At 38.4% G+C, this 26619-nt stretch overlaps 1 protein-coding gene across 9 annotated transcripts in view; it reads right to left on the minus strand.

Moving 5' to 3' along the window:
* Positions 1 to 26619, minus strand: part of EXOC6 (exocyst complex component 6) — a 95811-nt gene that overhangs the window by 6310 nt on the left and 62882 nt on the right. For all 9 annotated transcript variants that reach the window (XM_027788978.2, XM_055793995.1, XM_055793996.1 and 6 more), the window contains one exon: positions 19648 to 19721. In XM_027788978.2, the coding sequence (XP_027644779.2) occupies positions 19648 to 19721 (74 nt within the window). The remainder of the gene's footprint in view (positions 1 to 19647; positions 19722 to 26619) is intronic.

The raw sequence follows: 26619 nt of genomic DNA on the forward strand, positions 1-26619 counted from the left end.
ATAGTACTCAGGGTGGAGATACAATGAAAATACTTTCTGGATTTGGCTTGACATGCTGACGTGACTCATACTACAGAGACGTAATATGTGGGAAATGTTATGTTCCACTGAAATAAAAGAAGGTTGTAAATCTCCACATTTTTAAATACTGTGATTACTACTAATGTGGAAAAAGAAAAATTGTATCAAGGGCAAGTCTAATCGTAAAAGTGTTAATTTTGCCAAAAAGAGTATCAGCTACAATTAAAAAAAAAAAAAAACCCACCATAAAAAAATTAGGGGATTTAAGTTCAGATGAGCTCACCCCCCCCCAAGGCTTCTCAGTTGTGAAGCATTAAGTACAGGAGAATTTGCTGATTCTGTGACAGTAGTTCTTACTGACTGTGACAACTAGAATCAACCTATTGAAGGCCAAATTAAAGCAACATCTCCCTATTACTATTTTAGCCACTAAAACTGTAGCTATTACCAAGACCATAACTGAAAACGAGATTTATTGTCTAGCAAGGAATGGTCCACACTGATGTACACTGTAGTAAGAGAAACACGTGCACAGAGCAGATCCTGTTGATAAAATAAAAAATATTTATCAATATTTTCCTGCCTCAAAAATCAATCAAAATCCACAGCGTAGCACATGACACTGGTGTTGCTTGGCTGTGACTTCTTCGAGGTTAGAATGTACGTTGTTTGCCTTGAATTTACAACAGGAAAAATGTTTATTTTGTGCATGCATCTTTCCAAAGTTAACATATATGGGAAATACTTCAAACCAGACCGAAAGGCACTCTTCCACTACTCTCAGAGTCTGGAGGCAGTGCAGACCATTAGCTGTTAGTCAGCCACCCAGCCCCACCTAAGGAACACCCGAGGGTGTTCTGTCAGAACCCACTTATCACACAGCTGAAACACTGTGAAGCACCTAACAAACCAGATATATACGTATTCTACTATGCCAGAACAATGGCACTGTTGTAGTCTCTTTATCCCATAACAGCCATGAAAAATAAGCTAAGACAGGCAATGCTATACCTGAGAATTTTATAATGAAGCAGGATTTGCTTCCATGCAAGCAAGGGAAGCCCTTCTAACTAGGAATAATTTGCAAAGAAGCATGTGTATCAGGTGTGTGTCTCCGAGTTTGTTTTTTTTTTAAATATTCTTTCTAGTAAAGCAGATACAGTGTCCAGTAGACTGTCCAATCCCTCACTTATATTTACAAGATAGATATAGTAATACACTTCTGCCTTATTTAGAGGATTTGTCTCTTCCAAAGGTGTGACAGAAGTGGAACCATTATCCAACATCTTGGAATCATCAGGCTGATGATCAGAGAGCAGCATGTTCCTTTTACTGTATATGAAACAGTGCTGCCTTCTCAAACCATGTTATTAGTCACACATACACTTCTAACATTAGAGGTAACTTCAGCTTCTGGTGGCTGTTCTGCACTTGCATTTTGAATGATGCTCTACAATACTGTGATTTTCTAACTTTCTTCATGCCTACTTATTTCCTAAATGCCTTTTATGTCTAACTTTAGCTCTTTCTGCTTGAAATAAACACCACTCGGAAAAAAAGGTCTTCCTATATACTTACATAAAAGGCTAGAGTCATCTCTTACATTATACAGGTAACATTGCTATTTATAATTAGAATACTTTTATTTTAGACACAATTATTTTATTGTAAAAGATACTAAACTATTTTTTTTTGTTAAAAGAATTCCTACTTTAAGACCTAACGGGTTTGTTAACACAAAACATTACAATATTGATGCCACAGGGGGAAAAAAGTTCTCAAGAATCCTTAAGATTTTAGGGTCAGAATTCTGGTTTCAAACAGGACACCTACACTTATTCTTCAACATTAGTTCTCTTTCTTTTTCCCAATATCTATGTGATAACAGCCACGTCCGGCTAGAAATTACTGGTAATCATTGCTCAATAAAGCTTTGTCTTATATTACCTAAAGGCCTAGGCAGCTTAGCTGCAGTCCTGTATTTAGGCCATCTTATAATTACGTGAGAATTTTGTGCACTGGGAGCTGCTGGAATTGACCATCCGGCTCTTTCAATGCTGTTTGAGCTTCTTGTCACATCCTCAGATATCATACAGATGCCCTTTCCTTTTTACTTTTGAGCAACTGTCAGGAATAATCTTTGAAGAGAATGCAACTTTGCAGACTAGCTATGCATAGAGTCAACACAGCAACAGAGACAGAGGAGATGGGGGCTTTGCAGATAGAAATGGGGACAGTGTCCATTGGACAATACCAATTGTGTTGGTTATACTACAAAAATCCTAATTGTAAATTATCAAGGTACCTTAGTACAAGTAGGAACGGTGCTGTTATCTCAAGTAGCAAGAGTGTCAGCAAATAGCTTTGGCTGTACCATAGGCACCAGTGATTCAGGAGCTGGGGATAAAACCCAGGTGTTGTACGCTTAATGTCCCGCTTACCTTTAAGGAAAGTCAAGCGTTTCACCAAAAGAAAAGTAATTCTTTTAACCTGTCGCTGTCAGTTATGTCCTTCAGGCCCACTCTCTCTGCATACAAGCCAAATATTTCTTATGCTAAACAGTTTATTAACCCCTAATCACCCAGTTACTTCTGGACTTTGCTGCATGTGTAATTACCTTTTGTCAGGTACAATTTGCCTGATAAACATGTCAGAACACTTGCTGCTTAGTCTGTTGAAACAGATAAATGCTGTCTTTCCACAGCCTTGGGGCATAATTAACAGGGAAAAAAAAAGCAGTTATAAAAACACACAGAAGCTGATTCAGTGAGGCAGGAGTTCACAGCATGCAGCCCGCCAAGGCCCACTGCCTGGCCCGCTATGCTTGCCTGAGTGCTTATTGAGTTCCAGCCTGCTGTGACAGGGCAACAGGGGCAGCCCTCAAAAACTGAGATTTAAAGTAGGTTTCCACGTGAACTTCAAAAAAGAGCGGGATGATGATGCCTGTTTGGGAAAAAAAAAACCCCAAACAACAAACTCAACACACCAACCCAACAAAGTGAAGCAGCAGATAACGATACTGGCAGAGTCCCTGTCATCGTCATGTGCTGTACACTCAGATGCTCTGGGATGGGACCAGGAAGGGAAAAATTAACTAAGGCAGGGGAAAAAAAAACAATCGGGAAAAGCAAAAAGAGAAAGATTAAAAAAAAATGCTTTGTGGCATTCTTGGGCTGAGTTGCTTCTGATTTTTGCCCTGCAGTGTTTGCAGGTTACGTACCCAGGCACTACGGGAGTGCAAAAAAAGAAATCCTTACCTGACCTCTGGATAACCCAAACAGGAGATTAGCCCATTTCCAAGCAAAGCAGGTTGTCACACTGTTAGGCCAATTGCTTCTATTGACACTTTGCATAAACATCTTACACAGGGTGATCAGAAAGGACTGTTATGCCATTAACGCTCTTTTTATTTTTTTATACCTAAGCCTTACAGAATAAAGGCCTTTCTGAGTAAGGGATAACAAAAAGGGTCAAAAGGTCACAAACATTCTTTTAAGTAGGCAAAAATCGGGGAAGTTTAGATTCATTGAAAGGTGCAAATTGGAACTTCTTTGCATCTTGCGGCGTTCTGGCATGCTCTGCTTTTACCAATTTCACTTCTAGCAAATTCATTAATCTAATTAATGGTGTATTATTACTTTTACTTTTAAATAAGAAAATGCTAAAATCTTCATTTTAGGAAATAGCAAGTTACCTAATCTTCTCAGCTGTCTAATCTTCTCAGATAATTAGTAATCTAAACAGATTTAGACATTACCATTAAAATCCTCATGAGGAACAGTGAAAATATATTAATTTTTTTCTTGAAGTGGTATGACTGAACAGTGTCTCATGTACAGTTTTCACCTATAATTTACACAGCATGTGGTTTGCACTGTGTACAGCAAAATATTCTATATTTTCCTTTGTTTTGTTTTTGCTTTGATCAGAGATGGAAACAATCTCCCTTTAATAGTATAAAAGCCACCTGCTGGGCATCGCAGACTACAGCTAATTGGTAAATTCTTTGAAATTTTGATATAATGGATTTTGACCTCTTTAATTAAAAAAATCCCAAGGCCTAGAATACTGGTGAACTCTTCTGGGAAATGAACAGTGCCAAGCATACACAACTGCAAGCTATACCCAATCCTTTCCTAGGAAAGAGTACAGAAATAGCATTACAATTTTTTCCTTGAGGATGCATGGCTTTTGACACAGGAAAAAACCTCCATGACACTTGTTAGTTATGTATCATTTAAGTCATTAAGATAAAGGGATAGCAAATACATTAATATTTCAATTATTACTATTTTTATTGGGGTTTGGAGCTAAAATGCTCCAAAAATGAAAGAGATTTTTTCATTTTAAAAGCAGTAAACTCACAAAAGCCACCCACAAACATCCCACTCCTCAACATTTCCCACTGAAATGAGCTCACGCTGTACCTATAACACACCTTGTATTCAGAAGAACAAATGGGTTTGATGACTGAAGAGGAAGCCTGTCAACCAGAATCATTGTTGTTTCATAATTTCTGACATAGTGTTAACCTTTCAGTGGAGCTATGATCACATCGGTTTGTGAACTCCGAGGCAGCACTGTCTTTCTTTTGTTAAAATACTTATACTCTGCCCAGCATAATAGGGCCATGGTCCATGACTGGGACTCACAGGCACTGCAATAACACGGCTACACAACGATGATACTTTCTTTTTAGTCTCTGCTAACGTTTCATGCACAAGTACACATTAATGTGTGTCACACAGGTATACACTTATTTCCAACAAATTAACCAACCCCCCCTGCATGAACATGAAGACAACACCCCCCATTAGTTCACCAAATGTTATTTCCCTGTTTATTAAAGCATGCACACCATGAAAGCACTTACTAGATTGGAACTAAAACGTGAAGGACCAGAATCAGAACTAGACAAAGACAAGTCTTGTTCACTCCAAACATTTCCTGGTCACAAGGGAACAACTGAAGTATTTAAAATACAGATATCTAAGTCCAGCTTACAAGGAAAAAAGACAACGAGTTTGCTAACTGTAGAATAACAGCGTACCAACCAAATGCCATTATCACTCAATCAGTAGGTGTTCGTTACTGCTGACAAATACCTTGTTAGCCTGGTTAGCAAGTCTGCCCACCACTTGCCAAAATATTTTGTTTTATTTACTCCTGGTGACTTATTTTGTGAATGTGGTGAATTTTAAAATCCCCCCTACTGATCACATAACTGGAATAACACACATCGGTCTTGTATTTCAAAGTGTAAATTGATCTGTTGATCTGTGAATGTCTCCCTATAGTTTATGCTGCCTTTTTTCTGGATTGGTATAACAAATGCATTTTCAAAGTGATGTTATGGGGACTTAGCTATGCAATTCCCATTAGTGTCAATGGGGGTCGCAGGCTAAATTCCTAGGCAATGCTTTGAAAACTGAGCCCCGGATTTTCAAAGGAAGGATAGTTTGTGTTAGAAAGGCAGTGTCTTTCAGTTTTTAAGCCACTGCATTAAAAACGTGCCTTTTTTTTTTTTTTTAAAAGCACTACGCATTTAGAAATTGTGCCTAAATTGGGGACATTTAAATGCTCACAAGAATGAAACGCATTTACATTTAAATGTTTCCATCTGTTTCAAATTTGTAAGTGAAAAATCATATATTTCATTATCATGAATGCTGGGATACAATCTTTAACACATTCATAATGTAAAATGTATAAATTCAGAGATTATGACAGCTGAACCACTGGGAACTGTTATTATGTCAAGAAAAAACAGAAGGTATTTGTATTCAAATAAACCCATTACAATCTACATTCTTCCAAAGGGCAGAATTATTTCCTAAAATCTGGACCTTGAGGTACACTTTGAGAGATGCCCCGTCCTGTTATATTCATGAGCAAGCCCAAATACATTTTTTATTCTTTGGCAGTTCAAATGAACTTAGGCCTGCCTATAAAATAACATGCTTGCTATTGAAGTCACATGAAAAAGCTTGTTGTTGTTACCATAACCAGAAAAACACTTGTAATGTATAATTTTTACAAATCCCCTTAAAACTTCAAGGAGCTCAAGATGTATCATCTGAAGAAATTCACTAAAAAACAGTCACTGAGGCAAATATAAACAGCTAGGCCCTACGAAATACACAATATAGCAACAAGTAATATGTCTTCAAAGAAGATTTGTTTAATTACAGTGCAAATGTTTATTATGAAGCGTGGTGTTGTACATCATTAAAGAATAAGCTGGACTAGTAGCAAAAGAACAGTCTTTTGAGTCTAGAAACAGGGAAGAGTTTGAAAAGCAGGAGCCTGGCAGACAGTCAGGCTCCAGAGGGCATGGGCTTGGGCCAAATTGCTCCTGTCAAGCCCGTTAGCCTGTACACGAAGTCCCTTTAGACAAAGCATAAAACTATGTCAATGGTAAAATTTGTGTGGATTAAAAACTGTGTATTATGCAATGGTCAGGTCATTCAGCTGTTTTTGTTTTTGAGCTTCTGATGCAGAGGCGTACATGCTCAAACAGCACACAGTGGTGACAAGTACAGCCCTCCAGAACAGGACATCTGCCTCTGACCTGAATGAGACTTTGAAAAAAGAACTTCAGCTGTCAAAATTATGAAGCATTTACTGTCCCATAGATAAATTTAAGCTGTCATTTTATTTGGCTGCTGTTTTTTTCTTTTAAACACAGGTTTGCCAGTAGTACTTAATGACATTTACTAAAATCATTACTAATTTAAATGGCAATTTTTACACTTCAGTTTATTTAAACTTATATTTTCTATAAGCCGTTTTTTCAGCTGCACAAGACTTATAACAGGCTTGCTTTAAACTATTTGCTCATCTACAAAATAATGCCATAAATAGCATGTGATGTGGCACAGTACCTTAAAATAAGTTTCTTGGGGATTAAAACTGTATCATTTGTCTCAAGCCTTTCTGTAAAAATCCATTTGAGGTGTTTCACTAAAAAGATGTATTCAGAATTTTCAAAATCCTATGTTAAAATTAGATTTTAACCACCTCTGATTTACAGAAGGTGGGACTAACTAAAAGTCATCTAACTTGGTGTAACTGGAATAAAATTTAGTCACAAAACACATTCACTTCAATTTCTATACTATGTTCTGGAACTGAACACTCTTGTCCCTTCTGCCATATTTAATACTCTAGCAGTATCCATGTAACATCAGACGCCTGCAGTTTCACCAGAGGTCAGTATATATACTACACCACATAAAGTCATTAACTGACAAATGCTGTTTTGAGCTAACTAATCCAAACTCTCCTTGTCGACATGCACATCTAATCTATAAAATCAGGCTGCTGTACCCTAGAACTAAACATCCGTAGTGGTCTGCCCAAGTATAATTACAACTCCAAGTTTTCAGTCCAATTACTTCTAGGATTGAAGGAAGGAGTTTTAGAAACATGGCCCTGGTGTGCAAATGTAAACAGGTGCCTATCAGAAGACAAGTAAGCATGGCACAGCTCCACAGCTCAGCCTTGTGCTCACAAAGGAGATGAAGACTTCAGCTCACAGAACTGACCCAGGAAGCTGCCAGCTTGGCTACTGGGAATTAGCAATTCAGTGGCAACAGGATATCTCCTTCTCCTAGCTTTCCATTTATTTCTTGTCATATTCTGACTTGGACCAAAACACCAGAGGTGTTTTGTGTAAGAAAAATACTGAAATTACATTGTTACAGAGATTGAGGCTTCCAGCCTAACAGGAGGATGAACATTAGGTCTATCAGGTTTATGAGAATCTCTTCAATCTGCAGCATTTGTTCTCCATAAGGGTCCATGATCTCTAGTGTGCACTATGAAAGACATCTCTACTGAGGTAACCTGGGGTTCTGGGAGGTAGGGGAAAATAGTTTGTTTCAACACAACAGAATAATTATTTTTTAATCTATAACTTTTTAGTTTGGTTTATTTTTAAGATTTGTGTGGTTCTCAAAAAGCTGCAGATGTAAAATAAATAAATAAATCAATAAATCTGTCTCAGTGCTCCAGATTCTTCTCTTAGGTGGCCATCAAAGCCCTCAACACTTTTTTATATACAAGGCATCTCTCTGAAAAGCCTATGGAGGAAGCAGATATAAATATAGCAACTGTTCAATAAAGTACCTCAGCTGATCTTGAGTGCTGCATTAGAATATGTGGAAAGTCACTGAAATCTAAGATGTAATAGGCCAGAAACCAGCATAATTTTCTTTGCATCCAGAAACAAAAATCTAATGCAATCCATAAGGCACAGACACAGATGTGCTCGTCATGAGTTTACTGTAAACAGACAGTTATTTCTTCCAAAGTAGTGCATTCAGGGTATGGCTGCATAACCACCCTCCATAGCAGATGAAGTTACACCCCTTAGGGAAAGCTATACTAGACCTGGGAACCACTGGACAAGGAATTCCACAATCAGTAGCTCAGGAATGTAAATACAGACAAGTTAAAAGCAAAGCCATAATCACTAGACAGAAGTTTCATATTCTTTCCCAGACAACCTTCACTTTCTTCTTCAGCTACTACAAGGTGTTTACTTCAACATTTGTATCTATCAAATTAATCTAAAAGTGTTTTAGCAAATACTACAGCCCATATAAAATACTGGTACTTGATTTTGCTTTTCTTGTCTAGATAGCCTGGTTTAGCAAAGGCTTCTGAGCCCAGGAAGTTGCAGTAACTAGAAACCTGGACAACTCAGAATTTGTCTTTAGTGGCCTTTTTGCAAAAGATATTTCTTCTCCTGCTGCTACATTTGCAAAGAGATGAGGAAAACCCCTTTCTGCTTAATGTCAATAGTTCAATATTACTTCTTTTCTATGAAAAACATCTTCAAGAAATTAATTCTCCTTAGAAGTTAATCTTTTTCCTTTAGAACGTGCCTTTTCTCCTCAATTCTCAGGTGACAGTATTTTCTTAAAATGTTTCATCTGAAAAATTACTTGTTACAGTTGCTCTGGAAGACAGAATAGTTCCAAACTATGTAATAAGTAATTTGTAATAATTACTCTTCCCATTTTAGCTCCAACAGATCCCAATATAGATGGAACTTTTACTGAGTAACGCTGGCACAATTCAGCCTCTAATGCCTCCTGCAATTTGAAAACCTCTTCCTCTGATTTTACTTGTCACTTTGAAATGTTATCCCTTTCTGGTGAGTAATCCTGTGCTAGATTCTTTTGCTTCTTAAACGAACATTATTCTCACCCTTTATTGACTGACCACATCTATTATCACATGTAAGCAGTGTTAATCCTCTAGTAATTAACACCCTTATTAAAGTAATTTTAACTCAAAGAAGTTTAAATCACATTATTGGTTTTATTTAATTAAGCTACAGGGACTGTTTTACACTGTCATTTGAGTTTTTAGCTTGTGTCTTTTCAATCTACCAGTTATGCAGGTTCCCCCTGCCCCCACTTGTTACCTGGGTATCATTCAATATTACTCTGTTTCACTGTGAACTTTTTAAACTACTATCCTCTATGTCAATGCATGCAAGAGTTAGACACTACAATGAACATATTACCGCTCCCAAAACTATCATTTGGATGTGCATTTCAACTATATTATTAAATCTATCCTTCCACAGGGCTCAATATCTTGTTAGTGCTTAAAATGAAAGAGCCACTTTTAATGCCCTTCTCACACACCCTAAGCAAGGGCAAATATTTTTATTTAAACTTTAGACTGGCGAAAAGAAGAAACTGAACGCATTGAGTTGTGCCACTTAAAAAGGCTGGCTCTGCATTTTTTCAGGTTACTTCGAAAATAAGTCAGGTTTTAAACCTGCATTTTTTGGTGTGTATCTACTGTATGTTCCTTTCTATGGGAAAATATCCGATGGCCTATGTTCTCTTACAGATCTCGGGTAAGATACTCAACTGATGTTTTACACAGGCTCAAAAGATGAAAACTGTCTTCTGGTTTAACTGCATCATGTTACACTGTGTACTCTGGAAGAGTGTGGGCTAATTGTGTGTCCTCTGGAATGATTTCCTGGAGGCACACCACTGAAACCGGGAAAGCTTCGCTCTCCTGGGAATAAGGCAACCTGATGGTTTCATGGCCTTTATACACCATTAACTTGTACTGAAAGTCCTTTCTTTCCTTTGGGTAAAAACATCTCTTCAAATTTCTACTGTTTAAAAAAGAAATGTTCTTAATGGGTCTCAGCACAAACCATGGAAAATGAACATAGAAAGAAAAGGATAAGAACAATGAAGTAAATTTATAGACAGGAACTTTTTGTCCTTCATCCCATATCTTTACATTGTTCTTTTCTCCCCCTCATCTACTGCTTCCGTCTATTAATCTTTTGACTTCCCCCCAGCCCCTTCCCGTTGCTTTGTATTTCTGTTCTTACTCCTCCTTTTTTCTCCCACTGTCACTCTTTCTATGATTGCAGGGTGTTCCAAGTTGCACTGCTCCTTTGCTACTAATGCTCTAGGTAAAGTCCTCTCCAAGAGTTTTTCTTTAGGTTCTAAAAAATAGCCTATATGTGAATCTTCTATGTAAACTTTATTTGTTATTTCAATATTCTTTAAATCAGTGCAACTTGTAAGATGACAAATTGCTCCAGACCTGACACACTCACAACAGCCATATATGTTAACATGGTACAAGCCAGTATGATATAAAACGGTGTCTAAGAACATGCTGGTTCAGCCATACCGCTTCTAGTACAATTAGTTCATCTAATTCAGAAACCAGTTATTTACATAACAGTACAAAATTAAATAATTTCGTTTGCCACCTGTTAGTATCTTTCTACTAACAGAAAGAAAAAAAGGGTTTCATCTCCCAGATTTCACTGACTGAGTGGAGGCAGTCAGATAGTCAGAATAATATTTTTTCATTTGTATTTCTGCAGTGCTAAAACACTCAGCTGAAAATCAGTGTCACATTATTGTACCTACTGTACAAACACTTTCGAACATACATCTTTTTTAATAAGACACTATGATCCAAATGAATAAACACTCAGCTACATTTCATTTACTCAAGTCCTTGCCTTACTAAGTCTATGTAATTCCTTCCTTGTGTTGTTACTGTTCTGAAGCAGAGAACAATTCTTGTTTTCTCATTGTAAAAGATTCCTTTGATTTTACTGGACTTTACATTTGCCCTATAGTGACTTCCAAAGAAGAGACAGACTAATTTTCTTTTTCACAGCAGAAACTAGCAAAAGGAAAAAAGTGGCATATTGTCACTGCTGCCTGTGATTGACAGATAACTGAGGGAAGAAAAATGGAACCTAAATATATCAATGCAACTGAAAAAATACTGAAGGCAAATCTGTAGGCTTAAGGGTTTAGTAGCGTTGCCCAATACAAACCACATACCAGTGATACTACCAGCTTAGCTAAGGCTGGAGGATGTATGCAATTTTGGGGTAGAAATTACTGAACACGCTAATGCAGCTACCAGTCCCACGGCTCCCTGATGGGACACCAGGAAGCACAGATGTTAAGAGAATACAAATAATAAGTAATTTGAAGGAAAACAGTAATTTTCTTCTCCTGTGTTGTTCAATTAACGATGCTCGTTCATTACTCATAGGAGCCACATACCACCCGCAGGATTCAGAGGGAGTCCTGTGGAGCTGAGGGCTCCAAAACTGAACTCCATCCATCAGCTCAGGGCTACAGAAGGGCCCAGACACAATGCCAGAGATCCTCCAGCAACAGGCTGTCAGCAGGATGACAATGGCTTCATATAATGTATTTACAAACTTGAGGGAAGTCAGGCACCCAAACCTTCCTTCCTTGCATTTACATAATTTCTTACATGACAAAGATAAAGGCGAGGATCAGATGGGGCACAAAACTGCTAGTAGAAGAAAACTGGAATAACTGAATGATTCTGAAGAACTTCCACTGAATGGGATGTGTATCAGTGACTCAAAGAAAGGGTGAGTAGGATTTTACAAATATAGGCATGTGGATCTATTACTCCTAATTCAAGAAAGAGATCTGTTAATTGAGAAATTATTTGAAAGTGAAACTTCTGAAACTTTTCTACCAACAGGTCCTTCTGCAAAATAATAAAACCTCCAGATAAAGCTTATTTATTGTCTCCTCTCATAATGTCCTTGGAAATGGCTGCTTCATAAATAGTCTCCCAGACACGTAGCATGCCAGTTATTGAAGAAATGTAGTATCTTGCCCAAGAAAAGTGAAGCCTTTGGGTTCTGGCCAGGTATAAAGTCAGGGTATAAACGGAATACGTACTTCAGCTACCAAGGATACAATTTTAGGGCCAACCAGGTCATGATCTTACAGGAACTTCCTCTGTAACTATGGGATGAGCCTTCTTGAACAGAAAGGTTTTCTACAAATACGAAGTTTTCATCATAACAATAGCTCTGTAGGTTTTGAATTAATTAAGTATTTCTAAACCTGTTCTTGTGAAAGTACTCATGACTAAGAAGAGCTGAAACCTGATTAAATGTGACAGCTAGTAATACTTCGATAGGGACTCAGACATGTCCATCTAAATAGTCATGACAGCAGCTTTTGCCTTTTTTTTGGTAATAATCTGCTTTGATCAACCCCTTTGGTTGTAACTCTTAGTAATTTCTATGATGGTAATATTTAGAAGCTGGAACTCCCCTGCACTGCTCTAAGAAGTGCAGCTGAAACACTTGACATGATAAATGAGATCAATAAATGCCATATCCTGTCTCAGTTCCAAAAATTATAAATTCACCTAACAACAAAAACCCCCTTCTTCTTCAACTAAGGCTTACGTCCTTATGCTAAGGCTGTTATCTGCAGGTCTCTAAGTCAAGCTGAGCCAGTGCTTCACAAATTCTGTCATTTTCTAAATATATAGTACACATTTCTTGTCAGCTCACCTAATTCTTGTGTATATCTGGTTCAGTAAGCAGAGACCTAAGAGGACTGTATCCTTTAGATGAACTAGCTTAAAGAAACAAGAAAATTATTTTCTTATTTTTTATAACCTCCATGGTTGAGGTACCTACAGCATTCTTTACTGTCAATTAGGAGATGCCATTCAGTTTGTGCACAACAGACTACGTGGTGAAAGGTATAATGCTTAATCTACTACACTTTCCTCTGGAGGAACTGGTACAGTTTTGGCCACAGATGGAGTACTGTATCTTGTAGTTAAATGGCCATATGAGTATCATCTTAGTTAAGTAAGGTATTGATAGGGCTACTGAAGTGAAGTAACAGCATCTGTACACTGAGTTTTTCAAACCTGTTTTCAGGTATGCCCCCTCACTGTCAGTAAGCAAGGATCTAGAACAAAAACTTGGTATGCTACTGGCATGTTTTTTGCCCTTCTCTGCTGGAAAGCGGGCATTCAGATGTTGAACTAGATACAATCTGTCATGCACTGAATTTGATGAATGATTTATGTCCCAAAGAACATGCATCTAATACCTGGCACGTGTGCTCCTACTTCCTGGCAGTAACAGGGTAGAAATACCTACTGCCAGGAAATGACTGACTTGCCATCCTGCTTTGATTCTGCAAATCCTTATCAAGATAGTGTATCCAAAGCCCTGCTTGTTTCCGACCTCCCGCTGCTAATTTCTGTGCGTTTGTTTCCAAAGCTTCCTAATTCTTACCAGCTGGCAGGTATAAATCCCATCCCGGTAATGAGCTGGCTTGTTTCTGTGTACAGAGCACTGATTGAGGTCTTCCTTGCAAATATCTATACACACAACTTGTGATCTGAGACTACTGTGATTTACCTACAGGCTTCACAGAATTTAGTTGAAAGGGAGAAATCAAAGGTAAGATGTTTCATTGGGGAATATAAGTGCTTACATCAAATCAACATGTTTGTGTGAAGAATTCCCATTTACCTGTAAGAATGTAGTACTCTGAAAAGACATTGTGTGTCCCCACAAGCTGATAACGTACATTTAGCGTGCTAAACACTATACTCAAATCCTATACTAAAAAAACTGTCATCTTGAATGCAGGTATGTATGTATACGCATGCTACCCCTGTATGATGCAAACACATGAGATATTGAGCCTTTAAGTGTCCCTGTTGTGCTCACAGTGTGCTTCAAGCCCTCCTGCTTTAGTGCAGAGTCAGTTTACGGAGAAGGGGAAGGCCAGTAAGACTGTTGCTTTCCTGCCCCAGCAACGTGAGGATCTATGGTCTGAAATCCAGCGAGGTGCAACTCCTGTTTTGTTGCTGTCTGAAATCTGAGCTCCTTTCTTTAGCTGAATAAGCAGCATTGCACTGAAAATCAGAGAAGCACAAATCCCATTACATAGCACCCCCAGGCTGGGCTTCATGTTACAGATGTAACATGCTCCTCTGCTTGTTCAGAGAAGCTAGGGAGTGCATGGCATGGGGAAAGGGATCAGTAAGCATTGTGAAAGAGCCTCTGTGAAGATGAAAGTCTCAACAACCATTTCCCTCAGGAAGCGAAAGATGAAATATTCTATACTACTTGCTAATTAAAAATTCAAACTGTTGTCTTATGAAAAAGAGGTTTACTTTTATCTTTAAACTCTGAAGTTTTTAAGAGTTTCTCCTAAACATACTGTTAGGGATTTCTCCCTCTTGGAAAATCCTGATTTTTAATTGATTTTTTTTTTTTCAACTCAAGACTCTTCTCTGGAGTAGAGGCTGGGGGGGTGTACCCTACTAATTTCAAAGTCCAGGCACTGTGTGGGCTGGCAGCCTGTGAAGGAAGCCACAGCACACCTTTAGAGCCCTCGACCTCCAAGAGTGAGTGGTGAGCAAGTCTGGCAACAGGCTGCAACTTATTCTCTGAGGTCTACTGAAGGGCTCAGGAGCGTTCTCCACAGGAACACAGATGGGGAAAGCTTCGGCATGCTGCATGTTGGGGGAATCGGAGACAAGCCAGAGCTGAAATGCAGTTCCTACCACAGGAAATTAATTCAAATTAAACACTGCAAAGAAAACAGTGGGGAAGACCAAGCTGTCAGCCTGCCTTTAGTGGCAGACAATCCTGTGGCTGGGATTGAAGCCCAGTGATCTGTTACAGTTCCTACATATAGTAAGTTACTTTTGAGTTTATCAGATGGAAAGTATCCTCTCTCAGTGATGAATGAGAAGCAAAGAAGAAAGAGGAGGACTATATTAAGTACTAGCAAAAATTTTCTCCTTCAAATAAACTTACATCTGTCGCATGCAACACTACAGTTCAGAAGGTTAGCAATATTTCTCACCAACAATATGCCAGAAAATACATTACCAAGTAAATGGACAAGCAATCCAAGAAACTATCAATGTAATTTCCATTATGCTTTGAATCAGAAGAAAATGTATTATGCTCTTAAATATCAGGTATCGATTTTTAGAAGGAATACATATTGTACGTTACCAATAACTTGAGCTCATAGAAGTGCTTATCCACATGCTTATTTACAGACAGCAAACAAAAGCCTGTCAAAAACATATCTTCTAATGTTTCCATGGCACGTTATATATTAATCACATTAATTGCACTATGATTTTATGCCTAATTTCTCTCTAATGCTAGCAAAACCCAGAAATTGCTGAAAATCTTTTGAGAATTTTTTCCCATACCTATGCAGAATTTATGGACCTTGTGGTTCACAGCCCTTGGTCTCCCAGACTAGGGGACACCACTATCAGACTTGCAAACTCTACGTTGCCATGTGGATGGAGATACTGATATGGTGGTTGCTTAACTCTGGGATTGCCAACAGCACCTGATTACGGTCACTTGAGATGGCTGTCCCTGTTGCAGGATCAGCACTGACAGCAACTGGAGGATGTTAACGTGTACATAAGCGGCAAAAGAACACAGATGAGACACAGCTCTCCTCACCCCTGGCAAAAGAAGGAAATTCCACAATCATCAAGCTAGTTGAGTACTTGTCTGAGATCAGACAGTAGAGGAACAAGGCCTGTTTAAAACTGAAGTAGTGCTTGGGGTGGGGAGAAACACTAGAAACAACTCGTGAAGTCAAAAGTGAAAAAAAATCAAGCTACATTTGCAGCTTAGGTTATAGCACTGCAGGCAATGATTTGATTTCAAGAATAGGCATTTGTTACAACACAGTTGGTTAAGAATCAGGAAATATGCCATAGGACAGCAACTGTTGACCTCTCAGGCTACCCACAAGGTTATTGTTCCTGTCCACTACACACTACAACAGCTCTCCAAAGAGCAAGGCACAAATTGTAAGATTCAGGCCTCTTCCTCACAGTTTTTGAGTGTCTAGGACATCCAAGAAACTGCCTGACATTCCAGAACTGTAACTCTAGTCTTTAGGCACTGAAGAATAGATCATAACCAGGACAAAACTAATTCATGTTGAGGCTGAGCTTCCTCAGAGACTAATTAAAGTAGGACGAACTAAAACCTGTTTACTTTTGAAGGTTAATTCCAATTGACCTAGGATCTGAACTGGTAGCAAAATCCCCAGAGTTCATTCCACCTTGCTTTGGGCCACTGCAGTATTTACCCAGGCTCCCTATATAGACAGTAGCAAAAGCTTATCTTCAGAGAGCGATGCAGGCCACAGGAGAGTTGGGTCATCTTCACAAGATGCTAGAGACCAGTCTCTTCAAAGCAGCACATGCCACTTCGATAATCGCCTTGCTGAGCTGGCTGCCTCTCAGTGGCTTTAAATTAAGTGGGGTGAAAGGGTGCATGTAGGTATGACCTCGGGTCACACAGTAAGACAAATGGCATGAGGCATGACACAATTACTGGAGCTGTAGAGAACCATGAATCTATCCCAGTTTTCTTAGCAGTTGCTTGCTGCTTTAGGAGCTGCTAAACTAGCTGGAGTTGCAAGTTTATAGATGACCATGGCCATGTGATTCTCTATTAGTATGCACTATGTATGATTAGCCAAACACACCGAGTCACCTATGTAAGACACTGAGATACTATGGTTATGGGAACAGCACAAAAATCTTTATCGACTTGGGTTTCTACAGAGCTTCCTGCTACTAACTACTCTTCTCAGAAGCAACTCTTTCTCATGCCAACTGTTCCTCTGTTTACTATTCTATGTCTGTGGAAGGAAGGAGGAGAGAAGTGGGCTTGCGGGGGACAACATGCTGTCCACACGTTGTCTTCAGGGAAAGACAGAGGATCAGGAATGGTTAAAACAAAAATATCTACGGCAATTATTTACAAAGCTGCTCCTCTCTCCATGGCAATCATGCAAGTGTAGCTCTTCCCTCTCTTGTCTTCCAAATTGGCTCCTTGTAAGCGACTTCTTTAGTAAAATGCGCTACAATATTCTACTGTCCGATCCTCATTAATCTTACACGTTGCCCTAGTACAACAGAGAGAGAGTAAGCCGTTGTTGAGATAACTGGCTTCCATTAGCAACCATGTGATTGGCAGGACGATAAAGTCTTTTCCCTTGCAGGTCAGCTGCTTTTTAAGAAGAGGGCAATCCTGCTGATCCATCTTTTAGCTACAGTCTCTCACTGAGTCCCAAATCTCCTGCCTTTTAGCTTTGATATGGTTCAAGCTTTTCCCCTTGTATCAGCCCCTACCTGTCATCAGCTCCTCTGTACCAAACAGCCAATATCAGGAGTTTGACCTCAGGGCACAGTCCGGGTGGGCAGGTAAAACCTGACCACTGGACCTACTTCCTTATCTTTCATATCCTGCAATTCATGAAGAAGTATCAAATTCAAACTAAAAAACAGAAGCATGACCTTTTATAAGAACCTTCTGAAAAAGGCTCTGTTGCCTTTCTAAGTATTCTTGAAAAGAACTGTCATCCGCTCTATTAAGATAGAAATGGATCACAAATAAGGAAGAGAGGGAAAACACTGCAAGTCCTTACTAAATGGTAAACATTTTTAATGTGTGCTTGCAATACCTTTTGGTGAGGCATGCAATAATACAGTAAAAACAAAACAAATACACTAGAACTATTCTACATCTACAAGCTCCAGTTGCAACCCAATAAAGAGAGTTGCCTAGACTTTTGCTGTTTATAAAGTATCTGAAATCGATTAGATTCACATGGCATACAGAGCATCCTCTATAAAGCATTACCTACATCAAAAGAATTCTAAATATAAGTTGCTAACATAAACTGAGAGCTATCATAATCAACATAATCCCTATTTATGTGACATGCTCGACAGTTGGTGCTTAAAACATACAAAAATATTATTTATTTCCTGTAGCAAGTATGTACACACCCTGCCCTCCTGCATAGCTGGAAATCATGTTTTCCCTTGAAACAAACATGGGCTCTGCAAGGATTTATACCATTAGTTAGACGACAGAAATGGTGCCAAAATCTCTCAACATCCTTTCCCTTCAACTAAACAGACTTAGTACAAATTGGAAGATGTTTAGTCACTTCTAACATTGACAATAAAAGGAGAATAAAAAAGAATCCAAATGAGGAAGGCTGCTAGTCAAGGCAAGACTTGTGGTATTTGAAGTCTGGCAGAGTGCATCTTTACATACTGAATTCTGGAACGCCTAATGTACTGGTATCACGTGAACAAATCTTATGGTCACGATTCTATATTCTCCTCACGTAGACCACGCTTATCCCATTGTAGATATTGTGCATTGTTGTATTACTGTGAGGATGTGACAGACATCTTTACCTTTTAACTTTTTCATTTAAAAAGACACTCTAATCACGTCATTTCTAACTATTATGAGAAACCAGCATACTTTTGCCTCAGGAATTTTCCCTTCTGAAATTCTTTTTCATAATCTTGCTGTGAAAAACCTACTAAGCTATTAAAAGCAAAAATGTTCTTATTTTATAGATAATTTGGTATGGAACTCTTTCTACATTTCTCTTCTGATGACTGACAGGCTCATAATGGTGCTGAAAAATATCACGAACACGCATAGAAAGCTAAAGACCCTCCATGCGCACTTATTTATTCATTTCACTATTTAAATGACACTTATACTTGCAATTTTGTGAAATAAATCCTTTCTAAAAGCTTACTTCAAGTATGAAAAGTTTTTGAAAAGTAATTGCTACACGTGGATACAGGATCAGAATTTACAGAGAGCAGGGAATAGAAATAACTACGTGAAAATAAGGTAAGTAGATTTTTAGTCTGGAAAAACCTTTCTTTCAGCAAGAACCGTGGAAAAGTGCTTCCAATATTCAGGCATTTAAAATTAGATTTGATATAGAATAAAGATCAGCCAGTTGGAATAAAGCTGCTTTCTAACAGTTTAAAAGTTAAAAGAATTCTATGTAACAAATTAAGGAAAGGAAATGCTAAATAATACCATGCTCGAATCTGCTCTCCAGGGAGTAGTTTTGTAGACAGGAGCAATTGCTCAGAATGGAATCTGGCCAGCACACACCAGGGCAACATGTACACTCTTGCAAAAAGGCGTCACAGGATCTTTACAAAATTGTCAGGACCAGAATTCAATCTCATAGCCATGCAACAGTACCACCAGTAGCACAGTGCCCCCTAACAACACATTGGAGAAACAGTTTTATCCTAAATTACAGGGAATAGTGCCACTAATAACACTTCAAATAGCTGCTTTTCAAAACTAATTACATGGGAATGCAAAAACATGAAAGGTTCTTGAATTTAATAACTTCAGCATTGGTCAAAAGGGGAAATTAGTAGGATAAAAAACAACAACTAGTGTCTTACTTGTCTGAGGTCGATGAAAGCTAACTGCAGGGTGTCTCCCTGGAATCCTGGCACAGGCTCAGAACTAGCAAACACTGCAAAGAAAGTTTAAAAATATTACAGATGTAGAGTTGGTAAAAAAAAATCGAACAGAAAATCAAGCTCTATGCAATATAAATACTAGCTAGTATTAAAATGAAACTAGTTTGACTCACAAATAGATTAAACTGAAATAGATTAAACTCACAATGATCAAAACCAAACAAACTGACGGACAACTTTCCCATCTTTTCTCCAATCAACCCAAAGAATAATAGCTTTAGGAGTATTATTAAGAATTCTACATAAAATTCTAATCCAGTAGTAATGCTACAACCACAGAAGCCAACACCTTTTTTTGGCCTGAGGTGAATGATTACCGAAGAATTTCAAAATAATACCAATTCATGCTGTCAACATATTTTCAAACATCTGCTTCTGTTACAGCATCCGCACTATAAAAACCCCACCTCCAGCCAAACACCAATAAAAGACAAACACTAAGGTGGGAGTTAGTTTAATGTATAGATGACAGGTGGAAAGCTCTACGTGCCACAGTCAGAGCAGAGCTGAAATACCCATCCACATCTTTTAACCAGCCTATCAGTAACAAAACTCTGCTCTTTTTGAACCCCAAAATCGGCTGTCAAAATTGGAAGGCAAAACTATATTCAAAATACAAAAAAAATACTGAAATGAAAAAAAGGCAGCTATTTGTTTAAATCAGGAAACTATCAATGATAGTCAAACTTAAATATAAATATACTTTTTGTTGTTCTTATCCCAGTCACGTTAGTAACAAAGAAACTTGCACAAACACCCACTGCCTCACATCCCCACTCAAGTTAGACATCTTATTTCAAATGAGTTTAAAAGAATTTTTCTTTAGTTAGATCCCTTAATAAAACAAAGTAGATATTACTGTAATAGTTTTCGAGAGGTATCATTTGAGGCACTGAAAGGTAACTTTTTTCTCAGTTTGAGAAACAGGTCATTCAATGGTAGAGGGAACAGAACATATGTATCAAAAATATTTCCACATCCAGTACTCAACTCTACTGTGCCACATGGAATCCTACTAACATTTAAAAGTAATACAAAATCCTTAATAAAATTTTCTTTAATGGCTAGTTAGAAAATTTGGATCATTATGTGAAAGTAACATCCAGAAAGACATCGGTGTCCGAGCTAACATGATGGTAAAATAATGGGCTCAATCATTTACTTCTGAATGTATAGTTTCAGCCTAAAGCAGACTAATATGAATTTAGATAGACTAGTCACAAGTTTAAAAATTATTATTTTAATGGTATGCAATTGTAAATGAAAATAAAAGATTCTTACTTAAGTGGTACAAGAAGCTGCTAAGACCATCTCAGAGTACCTAAGAACAGCTTAACAGTAGATGAATATAGTATCCAAGTAGTAGCTTTAGGGATAGAGGCAGAATTTATTACTTGTATTACAGTACCGCAAATTTTTTTATGGACAGTCATGTAAGAGGAGAATTAATTGATTGGAATATGACTTGACTCTTTGTCAGTCAACTAAAGGAATAAGCAATAGCAGTCAAACTCCCTAGGGAGAACACTGCAATGTCACAGAAAAGTATTGGTAACAGGTAAATTGGGAAATGCTCACCAATTACTGCATTCAAGCCTGAATTTCAAATTGTCTGGTTTTCCTACTTTATAAGTAACGCCAACGTTCTAGGGGAGTTTTCACGGAGTTTCAATCTACCACAAAGATGCTTTTCTTAATTAAAAAAGATGGCCAATAAAAGACAGTAGAAAAAGCGTATCTTAAACCCACCATTTTATGGAGAGAGTTTGCTTAATAATAAACTCTTTAAAAGCAGCAAAGAGAAAACAGTCTGTACAAGCACCAACCTGCAGAAAACCAAAACAAGTCCAGGCCTATGAAAGCAGCCTTCTGAACACCCTAGGCTAAAGGGCTGGGTGTCTCCATCATGTCTTCTGCAGGTATTTCACAGCCACTGGGAGGGACAGACAGGCCTATGACACTGGCCCCTGTGGTCCTCCAAACATAGCGTGTAAATTGGGAACACCATCTTATAGCAGGGCATTCTTAGCAATGCCCCATAGCAAACAGCTAAAAAGAGATACATGGGTTGAGGGTAAGCGTGTGCTGGTCAGAAGGGGTCTTCTCTCCATCCCCTGAACAAGGAAAGAGAACCTGTACAATTCTCGAAAGATAAAGGCCCCCCTGTATCTGATCCTGTGTAACTTCCCGTTCACACACAGTACACTGAGACCAGCTTCCCCTGCTAGAATCCAGCCTCCTCCAGCCCCTCCACAATGGTAGCACTGGGAGAAGGCAGCTTTACGGCAAAGGAATGGTTACAGAACTGAAAAGTGTGACCTGCAGCAAAACTTTTCAGTTAGCTAGTGGCACTTTATACTTTGCAAGATACCTTCCTACAGCGGGATACTTTTACAGGCCACAGGGCAAATTTTTGCATCCTTTCTGCAGCTCATCAGGCTAACACAGTTTGGAATTTATCCTAATGCATTAAATAATGGAGTATGGTTTAGCTTCTCTGCATAGTACCTACTACCATTGCAGCTACAGAACAAGAAACACAAAAGGTGCCAAACTTAGTTATTGTATAGGCTTTGCAATCTTCACAATTTTATGCTACGAATGCATTTACAACACCATGGACACTCATTATAGCACAAGCATTTATTCTCACATTTGGGTCATTTTTGACAGATGACTACAGTAGAATTTGTTTCACTATTACAATTTCATGAGTTCAAAGGGCAAAAAGATAATCTACTTACGGTAACGGTCAGACAATTCCCCCTCCGCCATCAGCTCAGAGCTTTTAAGTTTTGCTAACAATTTTTAAAAGCTAATTAAATATTTTCTACTGCACAGTGTTTTAGGAAGATACTATAAGAACAGGATTAACATTCTTAATGTCTTTGTCCTAAGGGTCCTTTTCCAGATAGTAATGAAACATTGTCATATATACATCTTTTAAAATATTCACCCCCTACATTCATTCTAGACTTAAAGAGGATTTGGAGGGGTAGGGGGCTGGTTCATTGGTTGTTATAGTGTGCATAAGAGCATTCAGGAATTTTATAATGTATGAGAATGAAATGCAAAGATCACCATTAAACTGTCACACATAGGGGCAAACAACTGGCTGCCTGGCAGTTTGAGTCAGAAACGTCAATGTTTTCAGGAAAATTAAATGCAAATACACATTACACAAATCTATTATTCACAAGGTTTTTGTAAACATCTTCTTTCCCTGCACTTTGCTGACATTGGGGAGGTAACACATATGCGAGAATGGTAAATTTAAATACTGTAAAGATAACTTCAGCCCATTTTCTTTTGAATGCTTTGATCTTTTCATTACACTTTATATACAGAATATATGTGAACTGATGTATGTATGTGTTAATGGATATCTTAAGGAAAAGACTGTGTCTGCTAAAATGGAATTTAAGACATCTTGACCTGAAACTTGTACTGAATTTCTCACTTCTATATTTATTAACAGGTCTTTTCATTTTATTCTCTCCAAACCCATCTTTTAGCCATCCTCTGGCTATGCCTCTCTGTTGGTCCTGGAATTCAGTACTTAATTCCTGACAGTTTTGCTGCTCAATGGCAGAAATTAAAAATCAAGACCCAGGCTGTGGATCAAAAGCTACATTAGGACAGTTCTACTTCAGCCTCATAACACTGATTCACAGGCAGGACAGCAAAGCCACAAACGCCTTTTTAAAGGAAGAGCGAAGATTCAGGTGACTATCTCAGCAGCCCAGCTTTGCAGCCACTTTGCAGCCCTGTTGGATGCTCCAGCTGTTCAAACATGCCTGGAGGGGAGCCTTGCTGAGGGAGCTGCCAGCTGGCCGGGCAGCAGCCCCTAGCCCTGCCCCCAGCACCAGCGAATTCTCCCTGCTTCCCTCACTCCCTCGCTGCCATATGTGACCGGCAGATGAAGGATGGCCTCAAGTGAGTTAAGCTAACCTGACTTCCCAGATGGAAGAGGAGGCAGGTAAAATGAGGGGCCTCCAGAGAAGAGTAGAAAGCCTTCTCAAGGAAAACCAGGATTTGGGTTCCTCAGCTTCTGGCATGGCCACCTGAAGGTTACCTTCATGTATGCTCAACAGAGAGCACTTGGGTCAACATCTCCCTTGCTCTTGCATACTGCACCTCTCCATACTTTGGGTGAAAAAGGAGGGACTGGCAGGAAGCCAGTAGGGCTGGTTAGGAAGGTATAGTGCAACCTGCTTTGCGCTAATTCTCCGCTTAGCCATGCTCATTTACAGACAGGACTCAGAACCTTTTCATCCTTGCACAGATTCACGTCTGGGTGAAGAAGGATGCTCACTCAACCACACCGCCTCTTCTGCCAATTAATCCTGTCTCACAACTCACCTATGTTAAAATACATACATTATAAAAATTACACGTAACTCTTCCAGCAGTTAGAATTTCTGACAAGTTCTAATTCCTTAATAAAAATCTGATGTAAGTATCTAGGTCTGGATGGTGTCTCTGAAAAGTTCTTTTTCTAGTACACCTTGCTTGTCATAAAGTGAGCAAAAACCTCCCCTCCCCAACTCATTCCTCTCCTCAGGGCACTGAAATGCAATGTCCAAGCAAAAGACTATTCATTGGGTTTTATTCAATGGGACCTAGTACATTCTATTTTTCTGAATACTGTTGTAAGAATCCCTATTATCCCAGGAGGTAAATCCATGGAGGTAAAATGCTGTTTTAAGTGATAAAATATGTAGAGGAAGTGGAGAAATACTTCAATTAGAACAGGACAATCTGATATAAATTTGAAAGCTTTTGGAACGTTTTGAAGGAAAATAAAAAAAACTTAGATGCAGAGCAAGAAGATGATAACTTTTTTTATTTTAATAAACCATCAGGGAAGACCACCTGATACCACTTCTCTTCTTGAGCAAAAGTATCAGATATTTCCAGATTTTCTGCTCTGCTTTTTAAAGTTGGGTGCTTTACACAGAAATGCAGTGCAGGACAATGAAATACCAGAGGTCATCACAATATCACTGCCTTTCCTTCCACCTTCCTTTTTGGAAGTCCACTTATTCTACCTATTTGCTGTGGGTAAGAACTTCAGCACTTAACTGACTTTAACAGATTGCTGCTCATTAACAGATTGGATTGTTGGTTCAACTGTTGATTGCTTTTTAATGGAAAAGAAAAAGTCTGACAAGTAATTACATTTCCCTGCTTTTATTTAGATCTCTTCCAGCTCATATTTGAAAGTATAAAAATGCAATGTTAAAGATCAGAATAAATATCTAGAATATTGCCAAGAATTTTAAAAAATATATCTTCAGATATTCATAACTTTCTACACCTCACATAACTTCGTAATTCAAAATAAATCTGAGTATCCCCCACTGTGTCTATAAGTAAAATGTCAAACCCATGTATACAATACAGTAGGAAACTTCCCAACAGTTGTGAATTACTCGCACACTCTAAGCACTAATTGAAATGTCACTGACATATCCGTTAATCCCAAAGCGTCAAAGAATAAAGCTGGGGGAGGGTGATGAGCAAGAACATAAATCACAGGCACCACAGTGAGGCCTGGAATGTGTCTGTGATGGACCTTATGAATGAAACCACAACAGCAAAGCAGTCTGAGCAAAATCTTGTGTCAATCCCTTATTCCACAGATTGTAAGATGTCATTTGTTGCAACATACTACTCTGACAAGCTTCCATAATTATATTTAAACTACTCAAAAGGTTTCTGTGCAAAACCAATTTTTTTCTAATATGCTTTAAAAGCTTTGCAAAAAGCCAGGATTAAAGTGTATTCTATTTGCATCTGTACAGCCTATGCTACAAGTTATGCAATGGTGCAAAGAATGCGTTTTTCAGTCTTCAAGTTACTAGTTTTCTGAAACTTTCTCATTTTGGCTGAAGGTTTCCCATGTCCTGTCCATGCTGTATGCTCAGTGTAACAGCTACATATTACAAAATATGTTGTCTTAAGGTTATATTTTAATCTTAAAATAATGAAATGTGATAAAGTTATATGAAATAAAACTCTACCAAGATCTCCTCACTGATGGAAGTTTCCACTGTGCATCAACCCAACATGGTAGAAAGAGTGGTAACAGAAGTTAGGATGGTACATAACAGGACAAAGGCTGAGAAGGAAAAGGTCTGAAAACAACCCAGAGACCAGATGACAGACAGATTCATTGGGACTTCTCATTAATTTACTATGAACATACTGTTCATACTGTGAAAGTCACCTGCAAGGCATGCATTTTATCCCCTGTACCGCTAGAAATTCCTGAGCAAAACACTGAACTGGTTAATCTACACAGAGTACTGAAGTACTGTGGTGTTCACAGATGGTATTTTAAATATTAGAAGAAAATTTATAGAATATAGAATAATATGGTAGTGGACAAGCTGTCTTTGCTGTTACACTATTAATTTGGAAGGCAGATGACCGTTTAGTGGGTGCACCAATTCAGCTTGTCTAGATGAATGATTACGGTGTCAGTATTATGAATACTACGGAATTTCTGCATTTACAACTGGTATTTTTTCACATCTAGGAAACAAATGCACATACACGTACCCATACCTACCTAACTGAAAAGAACTCTATTAAATTTGCAACATCAAGCGTACTAAGAGTAAACAAAAGTCAAACCATCATCTGTTTGGACAATTTCTTCAATCACGAAACAAACTTTAACGAACGTCATGATTACAAACATTTTTTCAGTTGGACCCTCATAATCCCATCAGTCCATTCCATCCACACACTGGAAAGGCCTTAAGGTTGTGTAACAAAGGACTGTCAGAAAGATGTCTGCTCTACCTGTTACAGAGTTTAGCTGGAATGTAACAAATAAGGCAGGAGAAGGCAAGACAAGTGTATGGTTAAAATGTCAAAAAT

The sequence above is a fragment of the Falco peregrinus genome, chromosome 1, assembly GCF_023634155.1.
Source record: "Falco peregrinus isolate bFalPer1 chromosome 1, bFalPer1.pri, whole genome shotgun sequence".
In the NCBI taxonomy this organism is placed as follows: domain Eukaryota; kingdom Metazoa; phylum Chordata; class Aves; order Falconiformes; family Falconidae; genus Falco; species Falco peregrinus.